The sequence below is a fragment of the Peromyscus eremicus genome, chromosome X, assembly GCF_949786415.1.
Source record: "Peromyscus eremicus chromosome X, PerEre_H2_v1, whole genome shotgun sequence".
NCBI lineage: Eukaryota > Metazoa > Chordata > Mammalia > Rodentia > Cricetidae > Peromyscus > Peromyscus eremicus.
In genome coordinates, this window is record NC_081439.1 from 25,474,883 (window position 1) to 25,492,034 (window position 17,152).

At 42.5% G+C, this 17,152-nt stretch overlaps 1 protein-coding gene across 1 annotated transcript in view; it reads left to right on the forward strand.

The window, feature by feature from the left end:
* The window catches only part of Ca5b (carbonic anhydrase 5B), a 56,100-nt gene that overhangs the window by 25,361 nt on the left and 13,587 nt on the right, over positions 1-17,152 (forward strand). Inside the window, exons 3-5 of the mRNA XM_059250619.1 lie at positions 1,072-1,269; positions 14,338-14,456; positions 15,910-16,005. Of these exons, the coding sequence (XP_059106602.1) occupies positions 1,072-1,269; positions 14,338-14,456; positions 15,910-16,005 (413 nt within the window). The remainder of the gene's footprint in view (positions 1-1,071; positions 1,270-14,337; positions 14,457-15,909; positions 16,006-17,152) is intronic.

The window sequence follows — 17,152 nt, forward strand, 5'->3', positions numbered from 1 at the left end:
GTTGATCTTAGTGCATGTGCTAATGGTGTTTTGTTCAGAAAGTCTTCTCCTGTGCCAATGCATTCAAGGCCATTCCCCACTTTGTATTCTATCCAGTTCACAGTATCTGGTTTTATGCTGAGGTCTGTGATACATTTGGACTTGAATTTTGTGCAGAGTGATAAATTTGTATCAGTTTGGATTCTTTTACATGCAGCTGTCCAGTTTGACAAGGCAGACCACCCAAAATTGATAGGTGTGGGTTCTGTTCATCATTTCTGGGTGGCTTAACAATTCTGTCTGTGTTATCATCAGAAAGTCTGCTGATATTTATTGCGGCAAAGACCTGGGCTTGCCTCTCTGAAGGAAGGAGCAGCACAAGCCATATAGTGAGTGCCTGTTTTGGACAAATTGTATGGTATGCCTTAAGAGATTGTGTCCACATTCTTTTGACAAACTGTGGACTTGAAGGATCTCAGCAATGCTGGTGTCTATCCAGGCCTTATAGGGTGGGTGGCTGCTTAGTCCTCACAGTTGTTTGTAGAGGTGAACCTGGCATGCACACTTGTGTGGCACAATCATTTTCTAGGAGGCAGGCTATCCTGGCCAACCAACTGAAAACTGACAATATTGAATTCAAGCTTCTTTTCCAACAGTCCCAACCCTGTTTCCTTGTTGAGATTAAAGTCTGTTATTGAAAGTTCACTTGACTTTGTATTTGAAACCAGTTGAGGTGGTCAGAGTTCAAGAAATCGCAATGGAACCAAGAGCGGCGTGTGTGAAAACTGGTTCCACACTCTAATCCCCATGTATTTTGCTGATTCCACAGAACTGATGGCACCGACTTCAGGGCACATTAGCAGGCAGGCTGAGATGGGTTGGTTTTATGAGATGACAGATGAAGGCTCCCCTGCAAGGTGCTCTCTGGCCTGCCCTGATCTGCTTTACATAGTTGATTAAGGCCCCAAATAGCTAATTTCTGAGACTGTGAGCTGCCTTTGCCTCTTTGGCTTCTTCCCAAATGGGATGGTCTTGCATGTGGTGCTAGATAGTGGTTGTTTTTGCTAACTGCCTGGACTTGCTCTCTCCTAGTACCTCCACTCTGGGAGAACTTGGACCTTGTTCCTGCGGGTGATCGGCAGTCACCCATCAACATCCGATGGAGGGACAGTGTTTATGACCCTGGCTTAAAACCACTCACTCTCTCTTACGACCCGGCCACCTGCCTCCACATCTGGAATAATGGGTACTCTTTCCTCGTGGAATTTGAAGATTCTACAGATAAATCAGGTAAAAGAAAGATCTGGTAGTCATTTGTGTAGTAAAAGGAACTATGTTATACCAAATAGGACACATCAGGCAGTCTCCATGGTACAGTGATGTGAAACTCGCTGCTTTTACTTTTTGAATATATGTAAAAATGTTTTAATGATCATTTCTTCCATCCAATATAAGTGATATTTTATTACTTACATATAAATTCTATAACCAGTGAAATTTATCTTAGCTAGAAATTATTTTGTATGTATATATTCAATATGTACAAATTTTCCTCTGTTTTCTGACTTTACATGAATTATCATATTAAACAGAAATACTATTAATCACATTTAACTTATCAGATTGCAATATACCTGAAATGGGGCAAAAATAATATTTATGTGTGTGTTAGGTTATAGTCTTAACTAGTTAAGATGAGTCACATATTAGAGAAATAAGAAACTTACATTATGGTAGTTTTATTAAACAGTATTACTTAGTTTTGCAGGGTGTGGTGACATATACTTTTAATCCCAACATTCTGGAGGCAGAGGCTGGTGGATCTCTATGAGTTCAAGGCCAGCCTGGTCTACAGAGCGACAGAACGAGGTCCAGGACAGCCAGGGCTGCAGAGAGAGATCCCATCTCAAACAAACCACTGTGAATTTAATGATGTCCAGTAATTATTACTTTGAAATAATTACTATTCAAAAATAGTATAGCTAATGTAGTGGTTCTCAATTAGGAACAGTTTTGACACCTTCTTCCCATTGCTCCATTTCTTCTCCTGGTGCCTGGACTGGGGATTTTCAGGAAACTCTGTATACATTTTTGGGTATTTCAACTATTAGGGAAGGAGAACATAAGTAGCATTTAGTGATTCAGGATCAGGGATGGTGCTAAGGGTCTTACAGTGCACAGAACACCATTCATGAAGATTATCAGACCTCGGATACCATTAGAACTGACTTTGACAGTTCCTGAGCTCAAAGAAAATGGCTTTCTCTCATGAATATGAGAAGATGAATCAGTGACAGTGATGCTGGATAAGGTAAAAAACATGTAATTTAAAATCATTGGCATATTTAACTGGTCTGGAAATCTCAGTTGTTTCTTTGCTTTATTTGCATTTTACTGTAATACTTTGATGCTTAGATATGGTGCTCTGGCTTTTTTGGTTCCCTGGACTATAAACAGACCACTCTTCCAGTACTCTCTCTCTCTCTCTCCCTCTCTCTCTCTCTCTCTCTCTCTCTCTCTCTCTCTCTCTCTCTCTCGTTATCTTCCTTCTAGCATCCTTCTCTGCTATGATCCAGTATTCAAACCTGTCCTTTTGTACTAAAATGTAGCTGAAGTTTTCCTGTGTCCTGCCCGGTCCACAACTGCTCAGACCCAAGTAAACACACAGAAGCCTTTATTAATTAAAACTCCTTAGCCATTAGCTCAGGCTTTCTACTGACTAGCTCTTACACTTAAACGCAGTCCATATCTGTTAATCTATATGTCTCTACATGTTCCGAGGCTTTACCTGTGTGCTATTACATGCTGCTCCCTGGATGGTGGGCTGGTGTCTCTTCATTCAGCCTTCCTCTTCCCAGAATTCTCCTTGTCTGCTTATCCTGCCTATACTTCCTGCCTGGCTACTGACCAATCAGCATCTTATTAAACCAGTGTACAAAAGCATTAGTCCACAGCACTAAAATGTTTCCACATCCCCCATTCTCTACTTTGTCCTGTGTGGGTGCATGTGTGTGTGTAGTATATGCAGATGTGTGTAGTACATGCAGATATGTGTACCCGTGCACTTGCATACAGAGGCCACAAAAGGATGTCAGGTGTCTTACTCTATTACTAGCCACCTTATTCCCTTCAGACAGGGTCTCTCACAGAACCTATAGCTTTCATTTCAGCCAGGCTGGCCAGCCATTAAAATGTTGGGATGCTCTTTCTCTCTTCCAATGCTGGAGTTACAAGCATGTGTGGCCATGCCCGTTCTTTTGAATGAGTGCTAGGGATTAACACCCAGGTCCTAATGCTTGCACAGCAAATCCTTTTACCCACTGAGCCATCTTTCCACCCTGCTCTGAATGTGTTATTTAATATGCCTCAAACTAAGAAGGAATTTGCTCCTTTTCCTTACTGATTCATGAACATTTTTCTCATACTTTCCCCAAAACTATAGAGTCTGTTCCCATTTCAACTGGAAGCTCATATTACCCCATGTGTAAGAATTCCAGGAAATTTCAAAACAGCAAACTAAATCCCTCTGACTGTGCTGCAGCACTACTGTTATCCATGTTGGCCTAATGGGCAGACCTAGCTGTGGGTGCCTACCTGCACACATTCACTCTGTCTAGCTGTGGGTGCCTACCTGCACACATTCAGTCTGGATAGCTGAGGGTGCCTACCTGCACACATTCACTCTGGATAGACTTCAGAGTCTCTTCTGAGCTCAGTTATAGCCCAGTTGCCGGTAATCTTTCTTTTTGTCTGCAGATCCTAGGGTGTTAGTCAGCTTTGAAAGCCCTTGGTAGATTTAGCAGGTTGACAATTTATCATCACTGTGTTGAGTTGGGAATCTTAGGAAGCTGTTCAATGGAATCTCTTAGCCAAATGAGCCCAAGAGTGTTCAGAGTTTTGTTTGAGACTGGATCTCATGTAGCCAAGGCTAGTCTCTAACGCTCTGTGTAGCCAAGGATACCTTGAACTCCTGATCCTCCAGCCTCTGCCTCTCAAGTGCTGGTTTTGCATGTTGCCACAACCTGGCTTCAATGGCTGTTCTACAATTTAAAATGTAAAAGTTTTTAGTCTCTCTTTTTCTTTCTTTCTTTCTTTCTTTCTTTCTTTCTTTCTTTCTTTCTTTCTTTCTTTCTTTCTTTTTCCAGAGCTGAGGACTGAACCCAGGGCCTTGTGCTTGCTAGGCAAGCGCTCTACCACTGAGCTAAATCCCCAACCCCCTCTCTTTTTCTTTTGAACTGTAGATTTAAGAAGTCCTATTCTATTCATTTGCATGGGTAATCTCAGATGAGAAACAAATAACTCCTGTTTTCATCACAATAGATTCTGGTACTACAGACCTACCTGACTAAAATCCCTCTGATTCTGTTTCCCTGAGTGAGTCAGTCTCTAGGAGTCAGTCACACTGTTTTGTCATGATTTGTTTTTATGAACATGCAAGAAAAATTCTAGAGAAGTTGCTTATTCTTTATTTTCTCAGAAAGGACTAAAAATGACAGCTACTTTATAGTGCTTGATTATTATTTCCTATAGAATACTGTCAATCTCTAATAAGTCCATAACTTTCTCTCTTTCTCATTTTTCCTTTCAGTGACTGACTGCCTCTTAATTCCTGCTTATTCTTCATTGTTGTTTCTTCATCCTGTCTCAAAAAAATTCATATTACTCCAACAGGGGCAAAAATAGAGCATGGGAACATCAAAAGTAAAGAAATAATAAAAGAAAGCAAAGACAGGCTGGAAATGAAGAAAAGCAAGGAACAGTTCTAGGGAGAAAAATCTAATCTATGAGTTTCAAAATACAATCCAAAATGAAAATGCCCTAAGAAATGCTGCTGCAGAGTATACTGTATGATCTGGAATAAAGTGAAGGAGAAGGAGCCAGGGAAGTTATATGACAGAAAGCATCCTGCCAGAATTAAAGGAGTGTTTGGAGGGAAGTGCACAGACGAAAAGGCCCATAACAGAGAAGAGCGCTGTCCCTTCGCTAAACTTAGCTTCCCACCCTAAGAAACTGCACCAGAAGAAGAAACTAAACCCAAAGCAAGAAAGAAGGACATGATAATAAGCTGAGCAGAAATCAGTGTAATGAAACAGTGGTTCTCCAGAAGGAGCAACACAGTCGACAAATGTCCATTAGATGGGCCAAGAAAACGATGAAAGAAGACGCTGGATGACTGCTATGACTGAGGAGGCAATACAACTTACCTTACAGAAACATACACCTTCAGACTAGAAGGCATGTGAGCATGCCACACCATGGTCCTCTTTGGAGTATGGCTTTGTTATCTGGTTCCCCTGTTCTAATTTTATGTCTGTTGCTGTGCTAGAATATCCTGGCAAAAAGCAGCACAGGGAAGAAAAGGGTTATTTGGCTCCAGTTCCAGGTTACAGTCCATCACTGTGGGGAAGTCAAGGCAGAAATTAAAAGCTTCACATCCATGGTCAAGATGAGAGAGAGAGGGGTTGGGGATTTAGCTCAGTGGTAGAGCGATTGCCTAGCAAGCTCAAGGCCCTAGGTTTGATCCTCAGCTCCGGGGGGGGAAAATCAGAGAAAGAAATGCTTAATCTTAAATATCTTAAGTCTTTGCTTGCTTGTTCTGCCTAGCTAGCTTTTTTTCTACTCTTACACCATCCAGAGCCTAGCCATGATGCCAAGCCATGGTGGCACTTGTATTCAGGGTGGGTCTTCCTACCTCAATTAACAGTCAACATAATCTCCCAAAGACATTCCCACAGGCCAACCTGACCTAGAGAGTCTCCAACTCAGACTCTGTTTTCAAGTGATTAATACCAGCACTTGGGAGGTAAAGGCAGGTGGATCTCTGTAAGTTCAAGGTCAGCCTGGTCTATAGAGCAAGTTCCAGGGCAGCCAGGACTACACAGAGAAATCCTGTCTCAAAATCAAAAAACAAAACAAAACAAAAATCCAACCATCATACCCCCTGAAAAGGATACACACAGTTACTGATCTTGAGTACATGTGGTGAATCTGACCAAGTGTCAGGGAGTTTAACAGTCTTTCTCAGATTGCTGTCCCCCAAATCATGACACAGAGACTTATTATTAGTTATGAATGCTCGACCTTATCCTATGCTTGTCCCACTAGCTCATATAGCTTAATTTAACCTGTTTCTATTCATCCATGTTTTGCCTCAGGGCTTTTTATCTTTCATTCTATATGTCCAACTTTTCCTGCTTCTTCCATGTCTGTCTGTCTGGTGGCTGCCTGGCTGGCTGGCCCTGGGCATCTTCGTCTCTTTCTCCCTCATTCTCTCTTTTCCCCCAGCCTAGGTTCTTCCTCCTACTTATTCTCTCCACCCACCAGCCCCGCCTATCCCTCTACTGCCTAGCTATTGGCCATTCAGCTTTTTATTAGACCAATCAGGTACCTTAGGCAGGCAAGGAAAAACAAATGCAAGACATCTTTACATAGTTAAACAAATGCAGCATAAACAAATGTAACACACCTTTACATAGTTAAAGTAATATTCCACAACAGGGGAGGGCACTATATTATTCCTGGGCAGACATGAATGATCCCTGGCATCAACTTAATCAGCTTCCTTGAAATTCTTACTGGCACTCAGGAGGAGGAGGGGAGAGTCCCATTGTTCTCTTAAGGGTGCTGCCTATCCATCATCCAATCGTATATCTCTTGATACTTTTATGGGCACCAGCAGGTGGTGAATCCAGTAAGAATGCTTTCCAAAACCTTTTCAGTTCTCCTTCCCTAGTTTTGTTCTACATTTAAAAAAAAATGAATTACTTTTAGTAAACTTACAGAGTGGTGTCACCATCAGTACAGTCTGATTTTAGAATATTCCCATCATTTCCAGGAATCCCTATGTCCACTTCCTCCTTAATCTGTAGGGATTCTGTTTGGCAGGTGAATGTGTGGAGGTCAGAGGAAATACAGGCCCCACACACACCCACACATCCTCTGATCCTCCGTCATATGTCTAGTTAGCTAAGATCTTTCCCCCCTCTCTGCAAGATATCTCTTTACTCTACTGATTGTTCCCTTTGCTGTCCAGAAGCTTTTAAATTACATGCAACCCCATGCTTCTGTTCTTGCTATTATTTCCTAAACTATAAAAGTCCTACTTGGAAAGACCTTGCCTATGCTTATATCTTGAATTGCTTTCTCTATGTTTTTTCTCTAACAGTTTCAGTTCAAGGAATCTTTTCATTTAAAAATTGTTATTTTATGTGTGTGGGTGTTCTGACTACATGTATGTCTCTGCACTATGTGCACTCAATGCCTGCATAGGCCATAAGAGGGCGTCAGATCTCCTGGAAGTGGAGTTACAGATGATTGTGAGCCACCACGTGGGTGCTGGGAATCAAACCTTGGTCCTCTGTAAGAGCAATCAGTGCTCTTAAATACTGAGCCATTTCTCCAGCCCCTTGGTCTTCTGTTACTATCTTTGGTCCCTTTGGAGTTGACTTGGGGCCAAGAGTGCTTATTTGTTTGAGGCAGGATCTCCTGTAGCCTTGAATTCCTGACTCTTCTGCATCCACTTCTTGAGTGCTAGGATTACAGGCCTACACCACCATGCCTGCTGTGGTATTGATGTTTATTCAGGGTGAAGGAGGTCTATTTTCAATCTTCTACATGTGGATATTTTCCCAGCCTCATCTTTTGAAGAAGCTACAGAGACAGTTTTTATTTATATCCAGGCCAAAAGTATGTATGTGTATGGTGGTGGGGGAGGAGTTATAAGATCCCATCCCAGACCTACCAGAGGTTCTTTTTTTTTCTCTAATTGAGGGGGGAGGTGCACAAGTATCTCTCTTGAGAATATCTCCTCTCCTACCAGGGCTTCAGCGTAGGCTCAAGGTTATGCCAGGTACTCAGAAAAGAAACAGGAAGAAGCCAGGTGATGGTAGTGCATGCCTTTAATTCCAGCACTCGGGAGGCAGAGGCAGGCCTGGTTTACAGAGCTAGTTCCAGGACAGCCAGGACTGTTACACAAAGAAACCCTGTCTCAAAACAAACAAACAAACAAACAAACAAAAAACAGAAAGAAAGAAAGAAAAAAGAAAGAGAGAGAGAGAGAGAAAGAGAAAGAAACAAAGGGAGAAAGAAAGAAAGAAAGAAAGAAAGAAAGAAAGAAAGAAAGAAAGGAAAGAAGGAAGAAAGAGAGAAAAGAAAGATGTGGTCCCCGCCTTTAAGGAGTTGATAGTAGGGGGAGAGACAGACCTTAGAAGAGATGCCGCTGCTGTAGAGTGGTAAGAGCTGTGACAGTGGTATGTGTATGGGGCAGAGGGAAAGGCTTCCTGGAAGAGGTGACACATAGGGAGTCTGCATGTTCACAGAGGTGCGAAGTTGTGTGATGTTTGCACTGTGTGTCAACTGTAAGAAGGAGGAGGCAGCAGAGCAAGCTCAGAGGGGTAGCAGGAGCTGGTTCTTGGAAAGCAGTATATATAGACCATGCACATGGACGGAAAATCTGGACACAGCTTAGCTGAGTGCTTTGCGCCCGAGTTTCTCACAGGGCTGTGAGCAAGTATTAGTCATGTTTGGGCTTTCATCCCAAGGTTCATTCCCTAGGCAAAGGATCTTGCAAACTCACTCAAGTGACAATAGCTAGAGGCCACCTCACTTTCTTGTCCTGAAGACTTCATCATAGGACTGTGGGGATCTCCCCTGGAGATCCCTCTCCAGACCCCGCCCTCAGCTGCTCTCTCCAGACCCCGCCCTCAGCTGCCCTTTCCAGACCCCGCCCTCAGCTGCTCTCTCCAGACCCCGCCCTCAGCTGCCCTCTCCAGACCCCGCCCTCAGCTGCCCTCTCCAGACCCCACCCCTGAGAAAGTGGCCAAGCAGCTGCTCCACTCCAGAGGGTGTTTAAGGTCTGGCCCATGGGCTTCCCCTCCTGCTTTTCCCTCGTGGTTTCTCCTCTTCCCCTGGGGCCATCCAGGAATGCTTTGCTCGGATTAAACCTGGATTTATTAATTTGGTCTGATCTGATTTATTACTTTGGCGGAGTTACTCACTAACGAGGGATTTTTTTTTTTTCTTATCAAGGACCACTTATCACGTAACAGCAGGCTTCATCAAGCTTTTCAAACAAGCATGTGAGGAGGAATGTCAGGACAACCTTTTTGTAATTTAATTCCCAGAGAGACATTTTGCCACTTCCTCCCTTAGAAATAGGTCTTGAGGCCCAACTCACACCCGGGGGACAGGATCATATAACACTATGAATACCCAGGGATGGGGATGACTGGGCCTAAGGTTAGAAATTGCCAGCACATTTGGCAAGTGATGTTACCGGGTAAAGCTTCTCCTCGGTTCTTGTCTTTTTTTTTTTTTTTTTTTTTTTTTGGTTTTTTGGTTTTTTGGTTTTTTGAGACAGGGTTTCTCTGTGTAGCTTTGCGCCTTTCCTGGAACTCGCTCTGTAGACCAGGCTGGCCTCGAACTCACAGAGATCCGCCTGCCTCTGCCTCCCGAGTGCTGGGATTAAAGGCGTGCGCCACCACCGCCCGGCTGGTTCTTGTCTTTGCAAAGGGAAAAAATCAGGTGAGACGCAGACAGTTTAAGCAGAAGCTTATTTAAGCAGAGTAAAGCAAACCATGCACTCAGAAGAGAATGGACCAAGCCAAGGTGGAGCAAAGGTCAGGAACCACTACTGCATTGAGTTTTAAAGACATTTTAATCAATATTTACGAGGTGGTAGCATATTTAGTACCCTCTCAAGTCATGGTGCACCAGATCTCCCTTTTAGGGCATTTCTTCCTGTGATCCTCTTAAAAGCCTCTTAAAGGAGGGTGTCAAAACCACAACGTGGGGCTGGAGCAACAGCTCAGTGATTAAGAGCACTTACTGCTCTTCTAAAGTACCTAGGTAGTTTCCAGCACCTACGTGGTAACTCTCAACCACCCATAACTCCATTTATAGGGGAGCTGACACCCTCTTCTGACCTCCCTGGGTACCACCAGGCACACATGTGGTACACATACACACATGCGGGCAAAACACTCGTACACATAAATATAAATCTTTTTCTAAAAACTCCCAACGCAGGGAATACTATATGAAGCCTGGAGCTAGTGAGGAAGCAGATTCTTTGCTAGTGAGCATGTTTGGTGATTAAGGAAGTTCTTCAGGCTTTGCAAAGCAAGCATGCAGGGTGGAAGCTGGTCCCTTTGTTTCCTGTGGCCTGGGTTTCTGATACACGGGGACAAATGTAACTGCAGCTTCAAGGGTGCTTAACTACAATGGGCCATTGAGAACCACAGGAGGCTAAGCTCCGGGTGTACAGTTACAGTTTGACTAATTTCCTCATGTCTCATCTCCCTCCAAAACCAAGAGACACAACTCCCAGCATAGACCTACTGTTTCCTTGGTTACCTCCTATCTAACTCCTTGCTATGGGGTCTCAATGACACATAGCCAATGGGTTCAAAGCAAGGTTCTTTTCCTTCAGAGTTCATCCTCTCAACCATATTATGTGCCTCTCCCTGTTGTACAGTTTACATAGATATGATGCTAAGCACACACTAAGGATGTTGTAACTTAGTTAAGTGCTGGAGCCAGTGCTGGTCCTCTAACCTCTTTGTTCCCAGGAACCACCATGTGGGTCTATCTACAGGCCAGGGAGCTAATGAGAGTTAGTGAGACCTGCAGAGTTTGAAGGAAACAGTAGCAATGGAGAACAAATGGGTCTACTGAAGGGGCCAGCTTTTTCACCCACCCAGCCGGCTGTCCAATGAAATTGTGTGCCCATCATGGCCAAAGGAGTCTCACTGATGCAAGTCAGGTTAAAAATATGTATTTTTGCATGAAATTGTCCAGCTTTAGTTTTTTCCTGTTTCCATTTTTCATATGCATGTGGTGTGCATGTTTTTTGCATACTTGTGGTAGCACATGGACATGTGGAAGCCTGAGATTGGTTTCAGGAGTCATCCTCAACCTCTCTTCCTCCCTATTGATTGGTCTGCCGATCCAAACCAGAGCCTGCTACTGATGCTAGTCTTGCTAAGCTAGCTTACTCTGGCTATCTCCAGTCCCTGCTTCCTAGGCTGGAATTACAGGTGGCGCACCTCGCCCACCCACCCACCTCGCATTTGATGTGGGTTCTGGGGATTCAAACTCTAGTCCTCACACTTGGGCACAAGCAGTTTAACCATTGAGTTATTGTTTTAGCCCTGAAATTTTCCAGCTTTAAATTTGGGCACGTGAATTTAAAACTATATTTAATGTGGTGTGAACCGATGCTATGTGGAGAACTGAAACATACCGAGACCAGTGCTGCCTCTCATTTCCCTCACAACCACTTGTTGGTGACATCTCTCTGCTTTGCTCATCGTCTTTGGAGGAAACATGCAGTCAAGGGACAGGCTAGCAATTTCCAGTGTTGTCCTAGGGAAGGAAGAGAAAAACTGGCCCTTTTCTCTGTGTCACTTTACTTGGGATGAGAACTTCAATTTTATTCAGAAGATTAGATTAAATATTTGGCAAAAGCATGTTCACAGTTTAGAGCTTTAGAAAAATGGAGCTGGGCATGTGGCTCACTTGGTAGAATGCTTGCCTAGCATGCACAAAGTCAAGCAAGCAAGCATCAGCACCACAAAAGAAAAAAACAAAAACAAAAACAAAACAAACAAACAAAAAAAGACCTGGTAGCACACACGGGTAATCTCAGCACTTGGGAGGTGGAGACAGGAGGATCAGAAGTTCAAGGCCATCCTCTGCTACACAGTGAATCCAAAGCTAGCCTCTACTACATGAAACCCTACTTCAAAAAAAGTGTTGTTTTTTTTTTTAGGGGAAGGGAACATTTTTATTTCGGTTCATTGTAGTATTGTGTTCCTATTAAAATAATGATTTGGGCCATTAACTCTACATCACCCCTGCCCTCCAAAGAAAAAAATCAACCTTGGTGACTTTAATGAAAATGTCATGCCCCACTTCCCACTTTTTTTCAGACAAGGTTTTACTATGCAGACTCATAGAGATCCACCTGCCTCTGCCTCCTGAGTGCTAGGATTGAAGGCTTGTGCCACCATGCCTGGTAACACCATTATTTAAAGAAGAAATTATGTGAGAAAACTTTAGAGGCCAGTAAGATACAGAGCTGACCACTGCCTGATACATCAGTGTATTTGGTCCTTGGGGTTTCCAGACTCCATCATTTGTGCACGTAAGTTGCAACTGATGACATAGTAAACTCTGAAGACCATTAAGATGCACGAGATGGGTGCTTGTAGTGCTGCTGGGTTGCTTTGACCATGTACAGATGTTGTTAGAGTCTAGAGTCTAATGAGACAGAAGAAATAAGGAGCTGATATGCTTTAGCAGAGTTAGGGGTGGGGATCAGCACAGCTCAAAGTGGATCTCACAGTGACTTTTTTCCCCTCTTGTGACCAGGTTGTACTGTGTAGCCTTGACTGACCTGAAGCATGCTATCTAGACCAGGCTGGCCTCATACTCATAGAGATCTGCCTGCCTCAGCCTCCAGAGTACTGGGATTAAAGGCATGAGCAGCCCACAGGACTGCTTCTAAAAGTTATTTTTCCTGAACATTCTTTTTTGTTGTTGTTGTTTTAGTTTTACACGGAGACAGGGTTTCTCTATGTAGCCCTAGCTGTCCTGGAACTCACTTTGTAGACCAGACAGGCCTCTAACTCACAGAGATCCGCCTGCTTCTGCCTCCCAAGTGCTGGGGTTAAAGGTGTGTGCCACCACCACCTGGCTAAATATTCTTATACAATATAAATATACTGTACTGATTTCATTGGTGTTTTAAAAAATAGTTTAAACAAAAGGTATTCATCACTAACGCTAGTGGTGAACTGTGTGATGGTTCACATTGCTTATTCTGTCTAAAGGGAGCTGGGTAATAATTGTTGTGTATCTTATTTACTGACAATAACTGTATATATTGATGGAATGCAGTATATATTTTTGTATATATACATATTGTTGAATGATGATATCAAGCTAGTTAACGTATCCATCACCTCACATACCATTTATTTGTAGTGAGAACATTTAAAATCTACTCTTGTAGAACACTTGGAATAGATGCTTCTATTCGCTATGGCCACCATGCTGTGCAATGGATCTTGAAAATGCTAGTCTAATTATTGGAAACTGTGTGCTCTTGGGCCATATCTCCCTGGTGATAGTTTTTGTCTTGCAAATGTTCTATTCCATTTCAACAAAAGTGAAAGAAACACTAGTATGTTCAAAAGTTGACAAGAGGGGTCTGGAGACATAGTTCAGCAGTTAAGAGCACTGACTGCTCTTCCAGAGGACCTAAGTTTGATTCCTTACATCTATATGATGGCCCACAACCATCTGTAACTCCAGTTTTAAGGGTTCTGATGCCCTCTTATGGCCTCCATAAGCACCAGGCATGCACGTGATCCACAGACAAAAACATGCAGGCAAAACACCCATACACATAAAACATTTTTTTTAACATTGAAAAAAGCCAAACCCAAACCAATCAAACAAAAAGAACCCCAAAGTTGCAAAGAGCCAGGCATGGCAGTTCACACCTTTAATCCCAACACTCCAAAGTTAGAGGAAGGTGAATCTCTCTGTGAGGCCAGCCTGGTCAACATAGCAAGTTCCAGGCCATCCAGGGTAACATAATGAAACCTTGTCTCAAAACAAAACCCCAAAAGTTGAAAAGGAAGGTGTTAGTGTATGGATAAAGAAAAAGGATGGGGGCTGGTGAGATGGCTCAGCAGATAAAGATGCTTACTGCCAAGACTGTTGGTGCCTGGGACACACACACACACACACACACACACACACACACACACACACGCAAATAAATGTATTAACATTTTTTTTCCAAGAAGGAGAATGAGAGGCTAAGACAGGGTAATTCTTAGTTTGAGGGAAGGCTGGCCTAAATGAATTAGAAAACTTTTTATAATATCTTTCGTCTGCATAGTTCGGTTTTATTTGATTGAATGGGATAAATACACCAAGAGAATTTTGCATTTTATTTCACACAATGGAAACTAGGCCCAATAACTACAGATGCAAAAACAAGTCAATCTGTAATCCCAGCATTCAGGAGGTAAAGTAAAATCAGGTTCAAGGTCATCCTTGGCTATATAATGAATTTGAGGCTAGCCTGGGATACATGAAAACTTGTAATTAATTATAATAATTAGTTAATTAATTAATTAAGCTGAGATCTAGCCTTTAACATTTGTATGTTGCTTGGTATGTGATTCAGTCTTGATATTATTTGGCCGAATCTTTATACATGTTTTTACTTCATGGAAATCAGTTTTATAAATACTTGTATATGATATCGTATACTCTGAATGATTCAAGGACGGGGTCCACCTTTTCCCCACATTCTCTGAATTGCTGGATGTGTCATTTCAGTGATTGAGGGAGGACCCCTGGAACACAACTACCGACTGAAGCAGTTTCATTTTCACTGGGGGGCCATTGATGCCTGGGGTTCTGAGCACACTGTGGACAGCAAATGCTACCCAGCAGAGGTATGTTTCCTTTCCTTTCCTTCTTTTATTTTTAATTCCTGTAGCCTTGGCTGTCCTGGAGGTCATTCTGTAGACCAGACTGGCTTTGAACTCACAGAAATTCTCCTGACTCTGCCTCCCAAGTGCTGGGATTAAAGATAGTCATACCCGGCTTGAACAGCAGAAGTATGTTGTAAAGGTCCCAAAGAGTAATGGGTTTGGAACAGTGGAGATAGTTCTGAGGTTTCTAGTTCAAAGAAATTACCAAGACATCTCAGATGGTGCTTTAAATCCTATTTAGCTTGCACAGGACAAACTTGAACCTTCCTATCTTCTACATGTAGAATATATCCATTCTGAAGAGTATACATGAAATAAACCTTAAGATGATAAAACTGAATTCCGGGGCTGGAGAGATAGGTCAACAGTTAAGAGCACTTACTGCTCTTGCAAGAGGACCTGGGTTCAGTTCCCCATACTCACATGGTGCCACAACCATTTATAACTCCAGTTCCAGGGGATCTGATGCTCTTTCTGGCCTCAGCAGGCACTGGGCACACACATGATACACAGATATACATGCATGCCGAACACTCAGAAACATAAAATAAATAAATATTGAAAACTGGAACAGAATTCTGTCTGAATTCTGAGCTACGTGCGGTCATTCCTAAAGCCACAAGCTACCGTAGAGCTGTAAGACTTCGTTAACCCAAGTGGGAAATGGGGGGAGTCTACGTGAAGGCTGCGGCAAAGGAGAGAGAGAGAAACGGAGAAAGTATCCAAGGCTTCTGAAATCAGAGTGCCAAAGCACCAGAGCTTGCAGCTGGGCCCCGAGGGGGAAGCTAACTGGGACCTTGAAGTGGGAAGTTAGGTGATGGTAATGCAGGTTTGAGAATGATGGCTGAAGAACGATGGATATGGAAATGCAAGCAGAGCCCGAGGAGATCGAATTTCATCTTGCAAATAGAATTTCATCTTGCAACTTTTCCCTTAATTTAGTTTTAAATGTGATGCTAAAAATGAAAACATTTTAAGTGATCATCCCTCCAAGAAGAAATTTGTCTTTAGCTCCCATCTAATTTTCATAGGGAGAATGCATTTCTCTTCATATAAACATCTTCTCTTCTTTAGATGCAAATGGATTGGGGATATTAGTATTTCATGCAAATCAGGGTAGGAATGAAGAAAATGTTGATCCATCATTGCGAAGTTACTTTATCATGTGAATTTTATTTTTTTCTCCCCTAACAAATCCCTCTCTTCCAAAGTAATATCGCTGTTCTTGCCACAATGTCTTCTTCCCATTCTTTATGTTGATCTCAGTGTGCACCAGACTGCCATATATTTTTTCAGTGGCTCTATTTGGAGTGATGAAACAAGATTAAATGTTACATGTTGGGTGGGGCTGTCAGTTTATTTGGGTGTAATCCTACATGGTCATGTAGAAACCCCACTGTCTCTGTTGTTTCAGCTGCACTTGGTACATTGGAATGCAGTCAAATTTGAAAGCTTTGAGGATGCAGCACTGGAAGAAAATGGTTTGGCTGTGATAGGTGTATTTTTAAAGGTAAAAAACAAAAACTCACGCTGGGCACGGTGGCACACCTTTAATCTCAGCTCTTGGGAGGCAGAGGCAGGCGGAACTCTGAGTTCCAGGCCAACTTGGCCTACATGATGAGTTCCAGGACAGCCAGGCCGATAGACAGAGACCCTGTCTCAAGCAAGCAAGCAAACAAACCATCTCATCAAGTTCAAATGATATATTGTGTCTTACACTGAAGATAGAACATTACAATGTAAGTTACTTATTTGAAGAAAATTTAGAATTAAAAGGAAAAAAAATCTGTAGAGATTGCTTAATGGTTAAGAACATGTATTACTCATGCAGAGGTTCCCAGTTCAGTTCCCAGCACTCACATCCACCAACTTCTGACTGCCTGTAAGTCCAGCTCTAGGGATTTTGAATGCCTTCAATCAAATGCACATTAACCCTTCCTATGCTCATGTGCACGCATGCGCATGTACACACACACACACACACACACACACACACACACACACACACTTAAACCTAATAAAAATGAATCTTCAAAAAGAAAGAACATTGGGTCAAGCATGTTGTCACATGCCTTTAATCCCAGCACTCAGGAGGCAGAGGCAGGTGAATCTCTGAGCTTGAGACCAACCTGATCTACAGAGTGAATTCCAGAACAACCAGGGCTACACAGAGAAAAACCAAAAAAGGAAAAAAAAAGAATGTTGGGATCAATAGGAGAGGGGAGGAGGAGGGAGAGGAATGGAAAATTAATATTATTAAAGTATATGATATAAGTGTATGGAAATATCACAAGAAAATTCATTATTCTGTACAATTAATATTTTAAAAAGAATATTAGTACCAGGCCAAGTGTGGTGGCACACACCTTTAATTTTAGTACTCAGGAGGTACAGGAGGTACAGGATCTGTGGGTTTGAGGCCAGCCAGGACTACATAGTGAGACTATCTAAAAATATATATGTTTTATATATAGATGGTAAAAATAAACAGTGGTTAAAATCAATAACTATTATGAATATGTTTCAAATGGTATAAAAATGTAGTCCAGGGGCTAGGGCAATGGCTTGGCGGTCTAGAGTGCTTGCTGATCTTGTAGAAGACTGATCCTCAGTTCCTAGTATGCACATCAGGCTACTCACAGTCCTCATTGGATTCA